Here is a 13,900-nt window from a genome sequence, read left to right as displayed (position 1 = left end):
GGATTGATTATCATCGAGGTTTATTGCTATACTTTGCATATATTGGAAAAATATGATGTTTCTTTTATGTTGTAAAAGCAGTACAGTAAAGTTTTAAAAATAAAGCAGTATTACCTAAGTAAGAGAGTATTAAATTATCAATCTAAGGCAAATGCTGAACCAAAATTTTGTTTATGTAACGATTTTATTTTAAATTTTAAATTTTCATTTTTTGAAATTCTGATGTATGTGTTCATAGATGTGATGTTTACAGGAAAAGCTCTCCCTCCCTTTTTTTAGCCTGTAGGATTTTCCACTGTGTAATTCTAAGTTACAGTTGAAAGTGAAGAATCTTAAGAACTAGTAAGCGAATAATCGCTCGATTTCGTGTACAGGAAACGACAAGTAAGAAGGGTGAAATAACCCTTTATTATTCCAATTAAAGTTTAACAAAACTCCGTCTCTGAGTTGTACATTAAAGCCGACACTCGGGCTTGAACTTAAGAAACTGAGAATTAAACTAAACTAATCTTAACTAAAGAGATATAGCCGAAACTATCAAAATTCTAACAGAATTGGCACCTTAACGCTAATTGACTGCGAAGCTATCAGGGGCCTAAAGTACGGCCGAGCGTAATAATAGCTTACCAGAGAGTAGCCTAGAAAGGCGGATGCGTGCAGCCAGAATATCTGGTATCTCTCTCACTAAGACTGTAGAACTTCGCGGTTATACACCGCTCTTCCTCATTAGCATTTAGACGGGATTCTAAAACTACGTTCTGGCCGGAAGTAGTAAGTTGAAATTAAGAATCGATAGGAAATGAAGTTTAACTAAAAATTTAACTGTTAATAAAATTAACATAATCCTTACAAGTCCAAAGGGAATTTGCCCAGAAGGGATATTAATTTCGTTTTGGCATTTGCGTCGTCCACTATGAAATTAAATAATGAAGAATCTGCATGAATGTATGTATGTTTCTCTCATTGTGAAAAAAAAAAAAAAACGGTACCTAGTGACATCAAATTTTGGATAACGTAGTCCTCCGCTCGAATACGGGCATGTGGAAGCCCAAATTTAGAATTTGTTTTATTATCTGAACTTTAACGAATTTTTGATTAACAAACTCAACGATTTCAAAGCGAGCAATGAAAACAACTGTACCGGAAAAAACATTTTTAGCTCCAGCGCGCGAGTTTGCCTATCGGAAATTCTAAAGATATGCTCTTTTTAAATATTTTGTGCTGTTGCTGTTGAATTGAATTTCATGGTTTAAGTGCGAAAACCATGATATTTCATAAATAAAGGTAACACATAAAACGGGAGAAAAAAAAAAAAAAAAAAAAAAAAAAAAAAAAAAAAAAAAAACGCCGCTTTGGGTGTAATACAACATCTGAAAGCTTTCAGATTTTAATTTTTTTTTTAAACTTTGAACTGATTAATGAAGGATTCGAAATCATACAAATGGGATTTAGATGAGCGTATGGAACTGTGATTCTTAATAACCTGTCATAGGGGAGTATTTATTATCAGTTTACGCTATTCATGCATAGATTTTGCAGTTTTACTTATTTCTAAATAGTATTATCATGTTGTGCTGTTTGTAGAAAGATATAAATTTGTGACAAATAAATTAAAATTCCGTAGTTTATCATATGTGACGCTTCGTCTGGAATTACGATTTTACTCAAAGCTTAAGAAGTATCAAAACCAAAGACTCTCTTTGTATGATGAAATGCAAATCTACGTAACAGGGCTATGAAAAATGGTGACACTACTTACTACGTATAAATGGTATTTTGTAAATGGAAATAGTTAAACAAATATTCCCTTTTCTTTGAGTTTTTCAAACTTCATTTATTTGCTTGAGCATTTTTGTTGGAGCTAGCAGAAGATTTTTTTTTTCTTTTTAAAGTTCTTTCGCAATCTATTCATCTTTGTGGATATAAATCTGGAGGTATCTTGGATAATTCAAGCAGGGGAGAGCATAAGGAACTGCTAACATAGCAAACCCCTAGTCACGCCTCGCTATCATCTCTTGTGATGTTGGGGCCGACATTAATTTTCTTCAACGTTTTGCTCCACCTGCAGCTTCCACTCTCCCTGGAACATCGTTTCTTTTGAATGGGCGAAGCTGAGACCGGAAATTGCTGAATATTAGGCAGTGTTTTTGTATCTTGTTTCGTAATAATTGTATGCGAACCGCACCTATTTTTGTACTCCAAATGTATGCGGTTAGATGGGGACGAAAAGAGAAGTACATAGCACATATATACTCTTAAATGGCGGCATTCTATGAATGACAACTGATGCCACTGGCTCTATCTCGTGTAGGTACTTATTGCCAGAGTGAGATGACCTGGTTTGTTAGAGAGATGAATGAAAGAATCATGCATCAGGTCGTGTTATTAAAAATAATAATTTCAACCTTTCGTTGAAATCAGTATTTCTTAGCAATGACATCCACTTGGAGGTGATATAGACCAGTTTGATAACACTAGTGATGTCACTTATACAAGGTGATGTTATGCCTCAAAGAAATGGCAGGAGGGCGGCCTCTAGATTCCTGTGAAGCAGCAGTACGAGCAAATTATTAATCTTGTAATTAATTATTAATTAAATTAAATTAATCTTGTAATTATAGTGATAGAAATTTATTCGAAATACACCCTTCTTACATTTTAGAATAAATTTTAAGAAATAAAATTGTAGAAGAATATTAATTTTGCGTTGCAGCACTTTTGAGAAAGGGAACTGGTCGCCCTTGCTTTTGAATTTTCTTGAAATATCGTTATGCCGTTAACGAAATTCCTAAATGCACGTTGTTATCACAATCGTGCCAGGGGGTTCCCACATTCCCACAGTGGACCAATGGGTGTCTGACCAAATAGTTGTGTCTGAAAATCAAATGTCAGCTTCTGTTGTTCACTGAGAATTTTACCGCGATTTGTAATCGAAGAGAAAATTTTGCTGTTTAATTTCATTTTAGAAATAATTAAACTGCCAGTGACATGCAGGAAGATATCTGTATCTGATTAACTGAATTTAAAAGGAATAATATGAATACATCTTTCCGCAGAACTTCAGGAAATGAATTCTTGTTTTCCCTTTTCACAAAACAATACGTAAATCAATTTTGCAGTTGAAACTTAAGGGTTATAATGCTATTATTGAAATGTATCTGTTATTTACAATTTCAGCCCGCACTATAACTTCTTATTTCCGTTTTCTCACCAGAATGTAAATGAGGTTAGATAGTATTTAATGAGGTTTTTAGATTGTAAGATAAAGCTTGTTTCTGGCCTGCGCGTGAACGCTGTGTTAGTTCTTGCCAGTTATGATATTTTGCAATTATTCGGTTTTGCGTTATCGCTGCCAACATTTGAATTTGATGCGCCGATTAGAATTTTTGAGCCAACTTAGATTCAGATTTAACTGGGTACCGTTTGACCAGTTCGGCTCTGTATTGAAATAACAGTTTTAATTTTTTTTTCGATTACCGTCACGTGATAACATGCAAGTACATGATAAATTGTCGATTTGGGCGTATACTTGCTAAGTTTCAGTTTCTCAATAAGCTAAAGTAGTATTTGCTATTCGAATCTCAGTGAACACGTTATTCTGAAACTTGTCGAGCCCTATACAAGCTGTGGAAGAAATATCACGACCGATAACTTTTCCACTAGCATGTCACTCGCGACAAAATTATTGGCCAAAAAAACAACTCTAGTTAGTACTATTAAAGGAAACAAAAGACAACTACCCAAATCAGCCAAACAAACGAAGGATAGTGTGCCTCGTTTTTCCACTCTACTATATAAACCAGAGAATTGTGTTCTTACAATATATAAAAGCAAGCCAAATAAAAGAGTAGCTGTTCTAAGCATAAATTTGTGAAAATTGATAAAAGTAATTAAAAAATGTTACCGGAATCTATTCAGTTTTATAACAGCACAAAATTTGGAGTTGATATGACGGATCAAACGACCAGAAAATATACTAGTTCTCGTAGGTGGCACCTCCAAATATTTTTCAATATTTTAGATTTGCTGCTATAAATGCTTGGATCCTTTACAAAGAAACAACAGGAATACAAATACAACGAAAAGAGTTCTTGTTTTAATTAGCTGAACAGCTTTCCACCGAATACAGAGCTGCAAGATAGAAAATGTCATCAGAACATGAAGACTCACAAAGATCAACTGCAACATCATCAAATGCAACTCATTCTAACAAATGCAAAATTTGTGAAGTACAACTTGTCAAGCCACAACAACAAAACAAATAATATCCAAGTGAAGTAATATTTTTATTGTTAATATTTACTAATAACTTGTTATATAACTGTAAATATTAAAAATTAATTTTAAACAAATTTCTTTACACATTAGTTATTCTTTCACAATGCAGTTATTTTGACTGCTTTTGGGCAATATAGATATATACTAAGTTTCAGTCTTTCTAGTATTAATAGACGACTCAATGAACGAAGACTGAAATCATGGAGGCCATTGCGCTGACTGCTGCTCAGTTGCACAATAACTGTTTACTTTTGCAGTGGTGCCAGGCGCATTCTACTTGGGCTCTCATGGAATAAAGTAGAGTTGTTTTCAGAGACGAGTCTCGCTTCGTATTGAGCCCCGATAGCCAGCAAAGACATATATGGAGACGTCTAACAGAGCAGTGGAATATTCACGTGACAGCCGTCCGCCACATAGCGCGACAGTCAGGATTCCATATGATAGCCGGATTTCTTGGTTGTCATCCGTGATACCCTTAAGGCTCGGTGGTCCTTCGATGGGATTGTACTCCCCCTAGTATTGCCCTTACTTACACGGAGTCCTGGGCTTACATTTTAACAGGATAATGCCCGGCCGCACAAAGCACGCCCTTCTACTGCTTGTCTTCATGTGTCTCCAAAATTCCCTGGCCGACGCGATTGCCAGACATCTCCCCAACAGAGCCCGGATAGGCGCTGATGAGCAAGGCATCTCCGCTCGTCTCTGAATGGCACCGATCCAGTTAGTCGCTTGTTCAAACAGGTATGGCAAGCAATACGGCAGGAGAATATCCGCCAACTTTACGAGCCAATGCCCAGCCGGATAACAGATTGCATCAGGGCTAGACATTAATAACTTTTTTATGCTCTTGTAGCTGTATTTCCCGAATAAAACATTCAGTGCCCATGATAATGTTAGCGTTTTGTTTTCAATACATGTGCATCACATCTACCTATTTTCATCCCGTTCGTATGACTCCTTCTTAGTACGTCACATTATATACGATAGAGTGTAATAATTAAATTATAATATGTATACAAATATGCGAAAAGTTTAGGGCGGCTCCAAATAGAGCTATAAAAGGGTAAGCTGTGACCAAAAAAGTGTGAAAAACGTTGGTTCATGTAGTCGTCATCATTCTCTTTCAGTAATTTTAATACTTAATCTGAAAAATCTGGAATTTTGCACATGAGTCAAAACTGGAGTAAAATAATTGCATAATTGAGTTTGTGCCTATCCATTTGCGTCCAAAATGTTTACAAAATGTACAAATTTGTTACCTGATCTCGGTCGGAAATCGTATAAATCATCCATCGTTACCCCCTCCCGCTATTCCCCTTTTAAATAAAGAAATGAGAAATTCTTCCTCTTAAACTCAGGGTATTTATGTTAATGCGCCCATAGCTAGGATATGGAATAAGCACTCGGTGAAATAATTCAGTGGGAGCTACAGGTTTTCCCGGCATGACCGATAATACTAATATTTGTATTTTTGATAGCGTTAATTAAAACATGAAACTAATAAGTCGCGTAAAAATTGACATAGCACTGCAATTAATGGTACAGTTTAGGGGTTCAAATTCTGGGCAACGGCTTGGCTTGTGTGTATGTTTTCCATATTTTCGCTATGTGCAACGTGAATACGAGTTGGTTTTTCTTAGAATGTTCTCCATGAAAGCATCTTATCCTTAGGCAGATAACCCTCGCTTGCTGAGCGTTTAAACATATAGCTTAGCCTTATTGTAAATTACATTAAAGGGAAATGCGCATGTTCCTGCCTTGTTTGACTACTAAAATAGAGGTTCAATAACCTTCTCGAGCATTTGTAAAAATTTCCGTACCAGTGGTTTCCATAGTGACTGTTAGTTATTTTCTTGATCTTGTTAATGAAGGCTCATTAAATACTAGAAAACGAATAAATAGAAATGAGTATAAAGATTTTTATTGCTCGAATTTTAATATTATTAAGATTGAAGTTGTTTCTGACTACATGAACATTAAAATAATTAGGAGATATATGAATTAATCTTTCAAAATTTGTAGTTATATGATTTATCAATTTTAGCTTCGAGTTACGAAGAATTTGTTACTTCTGCACAAAAGTATGGATGAAAGATAATTGTAGTAGTTACATTCTGTATAATAAACGACTGTTAATTTTGAAAATTACAAAAATAAAGTTGAACATGATGTGGATCAGAATTTGTGCATTTACCACGTTAAAAAATGGAATAAAAATAGCGTCATATTTAAGTGCTAGAGAGCCACTTAGCACGTATCTAATTTTCATAACATTTTCATTATCTATAAACAAATAGTGTTTTATTCAGTTGCAGATAAATCTGACACTTTGTTTTAATATGATATTTGAAAATTTTAGTGATTAGTAGAGGCGAGAAGGAAGTTATTCTACATGAAATGCAAATATCTTTTAGTAACGTGTGTTATGTTATGAAGAAAATGAAAGGTGCTTATTTGTTTTTTTCGTCCTGTGTTCTTACCTCAGATTTCTCGGTAGGATCATAAAAAATGTGTAGTATGCATGCTTCTTTTGGTATGTTATCTTCGAAAACGGCAAAAATTGAAAATCCATTCATACTCAAACTTCGATACAAGGTCTTTAGGATATACGATCATTTTACTTACAGAATAACATTTTTAAAGTGATGAATATATGTAATTCTGAAGTTTATTACATATAATGTCAAATCAATAGTATTTGTGTTATTTATAAGCGCGTTCCAATTTGTAAGCCTAAGTTACGTCTATTGAGGAGTTCAGAATTTTCCTCCAAAGTGCAGTTATCATTGTTTTATTATCGACAATATTCGAAGTTATTTCTGGTCACTGCAACTGCCTCATTTTCGGCAGTTCCCCATTAACGACCTTATAACGAAAACTGAACACTGATCTGAACACGTTTCTCACGAGCCCAGTTAAATTTATCAGTTTTCCTTTCAGTTCGATTAGATTAGATGATTTTAATTATGGCAAAGCATACTATTTTTATCCAGGCATGCCTTCAATCCAAGGGAACGGATGAATATGTGGAGGGTCGTTTTCACATCACACAAGGAGAAAAACAAGAAAACAGCCACGCAGGAAGCTCGTTCACTGAGATTTGAACACAATTCGAGTTAACAGTGTTTAACATACTTACCACTCGGCCACTGATGGGCCTTCCTCTCAGTTTGGGGGGAAAGATAAATAAATACGTTGTTTGCTTTATAAAAATTTCATGACAATGATTTTAAACACTGGTAGTCCGAGAGATCACTTTTCTATTTTAAAAAGGTACTCCTATAATTTATGGCTATGTTAAGAAAATGTATCTTAAAAAAACACTGACATGGAAGCAGTTGTTCCAGCTAGCAAATTTTGAAATTCAGATTTCTTGAGAGGGGATAGAAAGTCATAGTTTTAATGGCTTTAAATTAGGATCAAAGATTGTTATAAATGAAATTTTAATCTTAATCTCAGGTCATCAGTATCAGATGAAGACATTTTCACACCCCACGAAAGGCTTCGTAGCACCCCTTTCATACAATTTCAGGAGGGAAAAAATACTATTTATCCATTTATTCATATAATTTTCTGATTCATTCTGAATTTGGTGTTGCATTAATCCTAGCATTTCGCGCGGCCACAAATACAAACCCTATAAGTAGGTGCTGCAGATCATCGCAAAAGATATGCTTTCATTGGCAACGAAAAAATAAATAAATGTACTTTTGTAAAGAATTTTACTACTAAAAGATTAAAAAATATTTAAAATACGTAATATTAGTGTTCATTAAAATTATATTTCCGATTTCAAGATTAATTCATTAACTGTTGATTAAAAACAACAACATTTGAAATAAAATATAAAAGTAATAAAAGAAGTTTTAGAAGCTTCCAATAACATGTGGTATTATTTTTTTGTCTCCCTTTTTCTCGACGGATTAAACTGAATTATGGAAACCACCGGCTGAGAGACGGCAGAAAACAGTCGGCCGGAAGACATTCAAAAGAAGAATTTTTATTAACCCTTCCCAAGAAACTAGTAACCTGTTAGTGGTAAACTATAGTAACAACAGATAACACGAATTATAAAAATATTTCCAAGTGTAAAAATAATAAATACTACACAAATGAAGCTAATTACGTTCATTTTGAGATGATTCAAACACGAATTAGGTGAAAAGGCAAATTGACAATTAACTCGGCAACCAAAAATGGCCTCCTGAACTCATTGCGCGATTCCGTAAACAAACTGAAGCGTCGAGTAACCTGTCGTAGTGCGCTTAGAAAAAATTTTGCTCTCTTGAAAAAAAAAAGTCCTATTCCGCAAAGGAAGGGAGGAATGACGACCCAGATATCATCTGCAAAGTTCTTCAGGTCCTCGGAAACGGGATCTATCCTAGAGGTCAATAGCATAGATATATACAGACAACAACACGATCGACTAAGAGACAAAGATAGTGCTGGATCTACCTCAGAAAGCGTAATCTACTTACCCCTAATGTCAAAAAGCTTTTCCAATTGTAATCATAAATGCATATATATGATATCTGGTCTTTATAAGAACTAAAACTATGGACCATTCCCGGATCAAACAGTTAACTACACATTTTTTATGATCCTACCGAGAAATCTGAGGTAAGAACACAGGACGAAAAAAACAAATAAGCACCTTTCATTTTCTTCATAACATAACACACGTTACTAAAAGATATTTGCATTTCATGTAGAATAACTTCCTTCTCGCCTCTACTAATCACTAAAATTTTCAAATATCATATTAAAACAAAGTGTCAGATTTATCTGCAACTGAATAAAACACTATTTGTTTATAGATAATGAAAATGTTATGAAAATTAGATACGTGCTAAGATGAAATTTAAGCAGGAAATTATCTAGGGAAATGTATGCAACAGGTATGAAATGCTCAGCTAATAAACGGTGGATTGAAATTTGAATTTAAGTATAGAATATCATATCGTGAAGTCTCTAACACAGCATTATTTTTTTTCTCCCCCAGTCACGGCAATAAAGAATGCTTCTCCTGTCGTGGTATTAAAATTTGCGTGGATTGGTTTCGCGCAAGGGGCCATCAAAACATCACAGTTTTCGTACCTAGGTGGAGAAAGGAGAATTCTCGACCTGACGCACCTATCAAAGGTAAGTGGGCTGCATTTCATGCTTTACTATGATCATATGTGATTAAGTAATTTAGTAAAAGAAGTAATATTGAGTTGAGAACTTCTAGTAAGCAATTCTGATATTGCTTAGCCATTTAGCAGGGACATTTGATTTTAAAACTTTGAGGGCTTGAATATCGTATTTCGTGCATTTTATCTTTTTTTTAAAATTTTTTTAAATACTTAGATGGTATTAATATCAATCGCAGAATGAATTTTCTAACCCTTCCCTGTTTGATTTTGTTCGAAGCATGGAATTTTTGTTGGATATTGTGTATTATATTTAATGAATATTTCGTTTAGGCAAATTTTGCTGGATATCTTATTAATTTATCACTTACTGGTTGAACTGACCGGCGTAGCCAGGGCTTTACGCAGAATGAAGAGGCTTCATTTAGGAAGATGTAGAGAAGTGGTTCCCCCCCCCCCCAAATGCCGTTTGTGAAATAAACGTGAAAAATTGATACAGGAAGTACTTAAAATCCTCTTTAAACTTTTCGCTGTTGTGGGAAGTTGTTTTAAACAGTTATCGAACATGGTGCTGTCTAACGGTTTTAGTAAAAACGGATAACAGGAACACAACGACGGCGACTGAACCTGAGATGGGTGACGTGATTTCAAAGTTGAAATTGCCTAGAAATATTAATATTTATTTTTTTTGGGGGGGGTCGGAAAAAACTTTCAATTCCTAGCTTAGCTTGTATTTCACCGATATCGATTGTGGCCGTAAGAGGGGTGACGAGTACGTATCGTGAACGCAGCGCTCTAATGTAAACTACTCTGAGTATGAACTCCGTGGGACGTTTTTTGAAGATCTTATGTAGACAGCGACCTTCCTCTTTTTTTTCAAGGTCAAGTAAGCGAAATTTAGTCAAGATCGGAATAAAAGTGTAAATTTATATGAATTACACACACGCAAACAAACAGGCATTTTTCTTTATATATATAAAAATATAGATGATTTTAATAAATCCAGCTACTGTAATTTCACGTTTCCAGCTAGTAATTAATAATAACTTAAATGAAACTGAAATTTGAAAGGAAATTTAAACGTCTTACGCTTTGCTGAATGATAACACATTTAAAAGTATTTCAGTTTGAACAAAGGCAACATTTTGTCTTAAATCGCTGAGTTTGTTTATTAAATTCGAAAGAGAAATAAAGTTATTGCGTTTTTTCGAGTGGCAACACAGCTCGAAGATATCGGCAACACAACTCGGAATATCTCACAAAATTGATCGGCCACTGTAATTTTTTAAGTAATGGGAGACAAGCTTTGAAATGAAATAATAAAGAATATTTTCCTTTTGAATGCATATTTTCTTCGCTTTCTCTTTGTACTAAATAAATCTGAAAAATAAATAAATAAGTAGTAAATTTAAAAAAACAACGTTTTAGGCTGAAATGACGGGGGAGGGGGGAAGATACCACAGAATTAATCGGACATTTTCATAATTTCTAATTAAAGTCATCTGCAATAAATAAAAAACGAACTTTTACGGAATTAGTTTAAATAAAGAAAATAGGCGAAAATCTAAAAATCATTTGCTTTTATAATTCGAATTTTCTTTTTAGAAAATATTCGTTATTTTAATGTTTTCGTGCAATGGCTCGGTCACGAAAGAAAACATTGTTAGAAACCCGCAGATTAATAATCGATTTGCATCAAAAGAAAGTGAAATCTGTTAGAAAAATTGTCTGCTTACTTAATTTAAGTAATTTTAGAGTTTTTACTATTATTAAGAGTTAGAAGAATCAGAATCATATTCACAAATAGGTAAAAGTGCATGGGGCACCAGAAACTTCACTACAGAATCGAACAGGTATTGCCCCAATACACTAACCAGCTAGAGTATGAATGTTTATATGCTATTTGTAAGTAACACTGGAGTTATACATCGGAGTTGTTACATTTAAAAATAAGATGATAATAACATAAAATTAGGCAAAGTTACATAAATAACACAAACTGTTTAGTATACTCATTAAAATATTGAATTACGCAAATACAGTAGAGCTGATATTTTGGAGATTGCTGCACTGGAAATTTTGCATTTTTATGTAAGTAGATAAACATATGGGATTTGATTTTCCTAATATATATGGAGTCTTATTCTTGTTGTGTGAGGATATTTGTTACAGGTGAGACTTTACTGAGCTCAGATCTTTCAGTCCAAAGTTCATGCTCTCAATAAGTTTGATGTTCTGAAGCATTATGGAAATTGTTAATGTTGCTCGAAATGAATTATTGGGGTGTAGCCTAGACATTGCTCTTTCCGCTTTTTCATTTTCGGTCCTAAGGTGTGACTTGGCATAGGTCCAATCCTAGAGCACTAAGCTTTTGGCGTACTTTCATGATTTTGGGATACAGGAGGCTTTGAGATATCACCAATCTTTAAAGAGGACAGAAGAACAGGTGATGATTTGCATCTCCTTTGACTCCACACTCCTTTGTCGTTATTAGAGAGGTTTCTTTTAAGAAAATAATCTGGATATGGGCTATGACCGGTGAGGTAATAAGGAACAAGAAGGGCTTGGAGCTTCTGATTTCTGTGCCGATTTTCGGGAAGAACTGGTGAGTTCGTCGGCCTGTTTTAGCATTATTCCACTCTTCTTGCCACCCGTGGCTTAGATGTTTGTTTAGGATTTGTCGTAGTTGCGATTTCAGAAGCATGATGTTGACGAACTCCCTTTTTTGGAAAAAAGTTGATGTTTCTGTCAGATTGTCGGCGGTATCACTGCCAACGTTGCCGCTGTGCCCTTTGATCCAAGTTATGGTTATTTCAGTATTGAAATTTGATTAATTTCATGGGCCAGGTGAGAACGGTTGTCTGGATTTCGGATGGAGAGTATGGTTGCTTGGCTGTCAGAGTTAATGGATATTTTGGAGAAATTTATTGACGCAATGTTGATTGTAGCTTTTATTGCTGAGAGTTTCGCTTGATGTATGCTATTGAAGTTGTTTAAGTACCTTTTTCACTTTATTTCAGAGTCCAAATGTTGTTGCATTGGAAAGAATGCTGCACGTCTGACTTTTCGTTCGATTTTTGATCCATCAGTATAAGCTTATATTCCTTTGTTTCTTGGGTCGATGTTCTTTTAGATTTTTATTTTTATATGGGGATCGGCTGGATGTCTTTTGTATGGAGGAGGGCGTTGTTCGTAGTCATCTGCAGAGCAGCTGCAATCCTTGAAATTATGCTTTTTCTGAATTAAAGACTGAACAGTAACTAGCCTCATCAATTGTTTGAAGATGTAGCAAAATCGATGAAGCAAAACACACCCGACTACTTGAAAAAAGTGTTGTTTGCTGATGAAAGCAAATTTAACATCTTCGGTTCAGATGGACGAGTGCTGGTATGGAGAAAATTTCGGAAGTAAAACTTAGTACCAAGTGTTAAATGAGGTGAATTAGGAGTTATGGTATGGGGATCTGTGGCATATTCTGGTGTTGTTAATATAGAGTTTGTAGATGGTATTATGGACAGTGTAAGTATCTTGATATCTTGAAGTGAAATTTGGCATCATTAACACAAAAACGTAATATGCAAAATAGTTTTAAATTCTACGAGGACAATGATCCAAAGCCTACTGCGCACAATATTAGACTTTGGCTGTTATATTAGTGTCTAGAAGTAATTAAGGCACCATCCCAATAGCCAGATCTTAATCCTATTGAACATATTTGGCAGGAACTAAAATCGAAAATTAAAAAACACGTTAATCAGTGATTCAAGAAGAGTGGCATAAAATAAGTAAAAAAAAAAAAAAAAAAAAAAAAAAAAAAAAAAAAAAAAATGAACTCAATGCTTAAAAGATTAAATGAAGCGATCAAGTGTAGATCAAGTATCTCACAAGACATTAAGAATGAAAAGCAATGTAAGTTTTTGTCATTTTCAGATGTTACTAGTATCATCTATCGTCTGATTATTTTTGTGAGTTTTTCTCATTAAACAAACGATATTGATTTTTGAATTTAATTTTCAACTTTTCAAAAATGTGTTTACTATAAAAAAAAAGATGAATTTATATATAATCAAAGTAAAAGCGTTCTGTTTTAATTTATTTTGGTTTTTATGTTCATTAAAGACTACAAAAATTCAAAGTATTCGATCATTTTTGTGAGCCACCATAAATATCTCCGAGCTTTCTGATTAAATTTTAAACCTAAATATCTCAGAGTAACAATACAACCCGTGGGGTTCCTTTGAGAAATCTTATGTGGACAATGATCTTCCCCTTATGTTAAAGGTGTCAAATGTGCCAAATTTCATCAAGATCGGGATAAAACTGTAGACTTGTATGAAAGACAAACACACGAACACTCTTCTTTATTTATATGGAAGAATGAGATTACAAATATTAGAGATTAATTTCTGGGCAAATGAAGTTTATGCACTTATTTTTTTGTGCATTAGAAATTGATGATTCTATTAGTGATAGATCCAGGAAGTTCTGAC

The 13,900-nt window shown here is 34.2% G+C and overlaps 1 protein-coding gene across 4 annotated transcripts in view; it reads left to right on the top strand.

Annotated features, from left to right (window-relative positions):
* LOC118204554 (uncharacterized) overlaps window positions 1-13,900 on the top strand; it is a 325,427-nt gene that overhangs the window by 295,519 nt on the left and 16,008 nt on the right. For all 4 annotated transcript variants that reach the window (XM_085818614.1, XM_085818611.1, XM_085818613.1 and 1 more), the window contains exon 4: window positions 9,281-9,420. In XM_085818614.1, coding sequence (XP_085674740.1) covers window positions 9,281-9,420 — 140 coding nt within the window. The remainder of the gene's footprint in view (window positions 1-9,280; window positions 9,421-13,900) is intronic.

This window comes from Stegodyphus dumicola, chromosome 6, assembly GCF_044657685.1.
Source record: "Stegodyphus dumicola isolate Sdum_Otavi_A_Nest chromosome 6, ASM4465768v1".
In the NCBI taxonomy this organism is placed as follows: domain Eukaryota; kingdom Metazoa; phylum Arthropoda; class Arachnida; order Araneae; family Eresidae; genus Stegodyphus; species Stegodyphus dumicola.
This window is presented reverse-complemented; position numbering and strand designations above follow the sequence as displayed.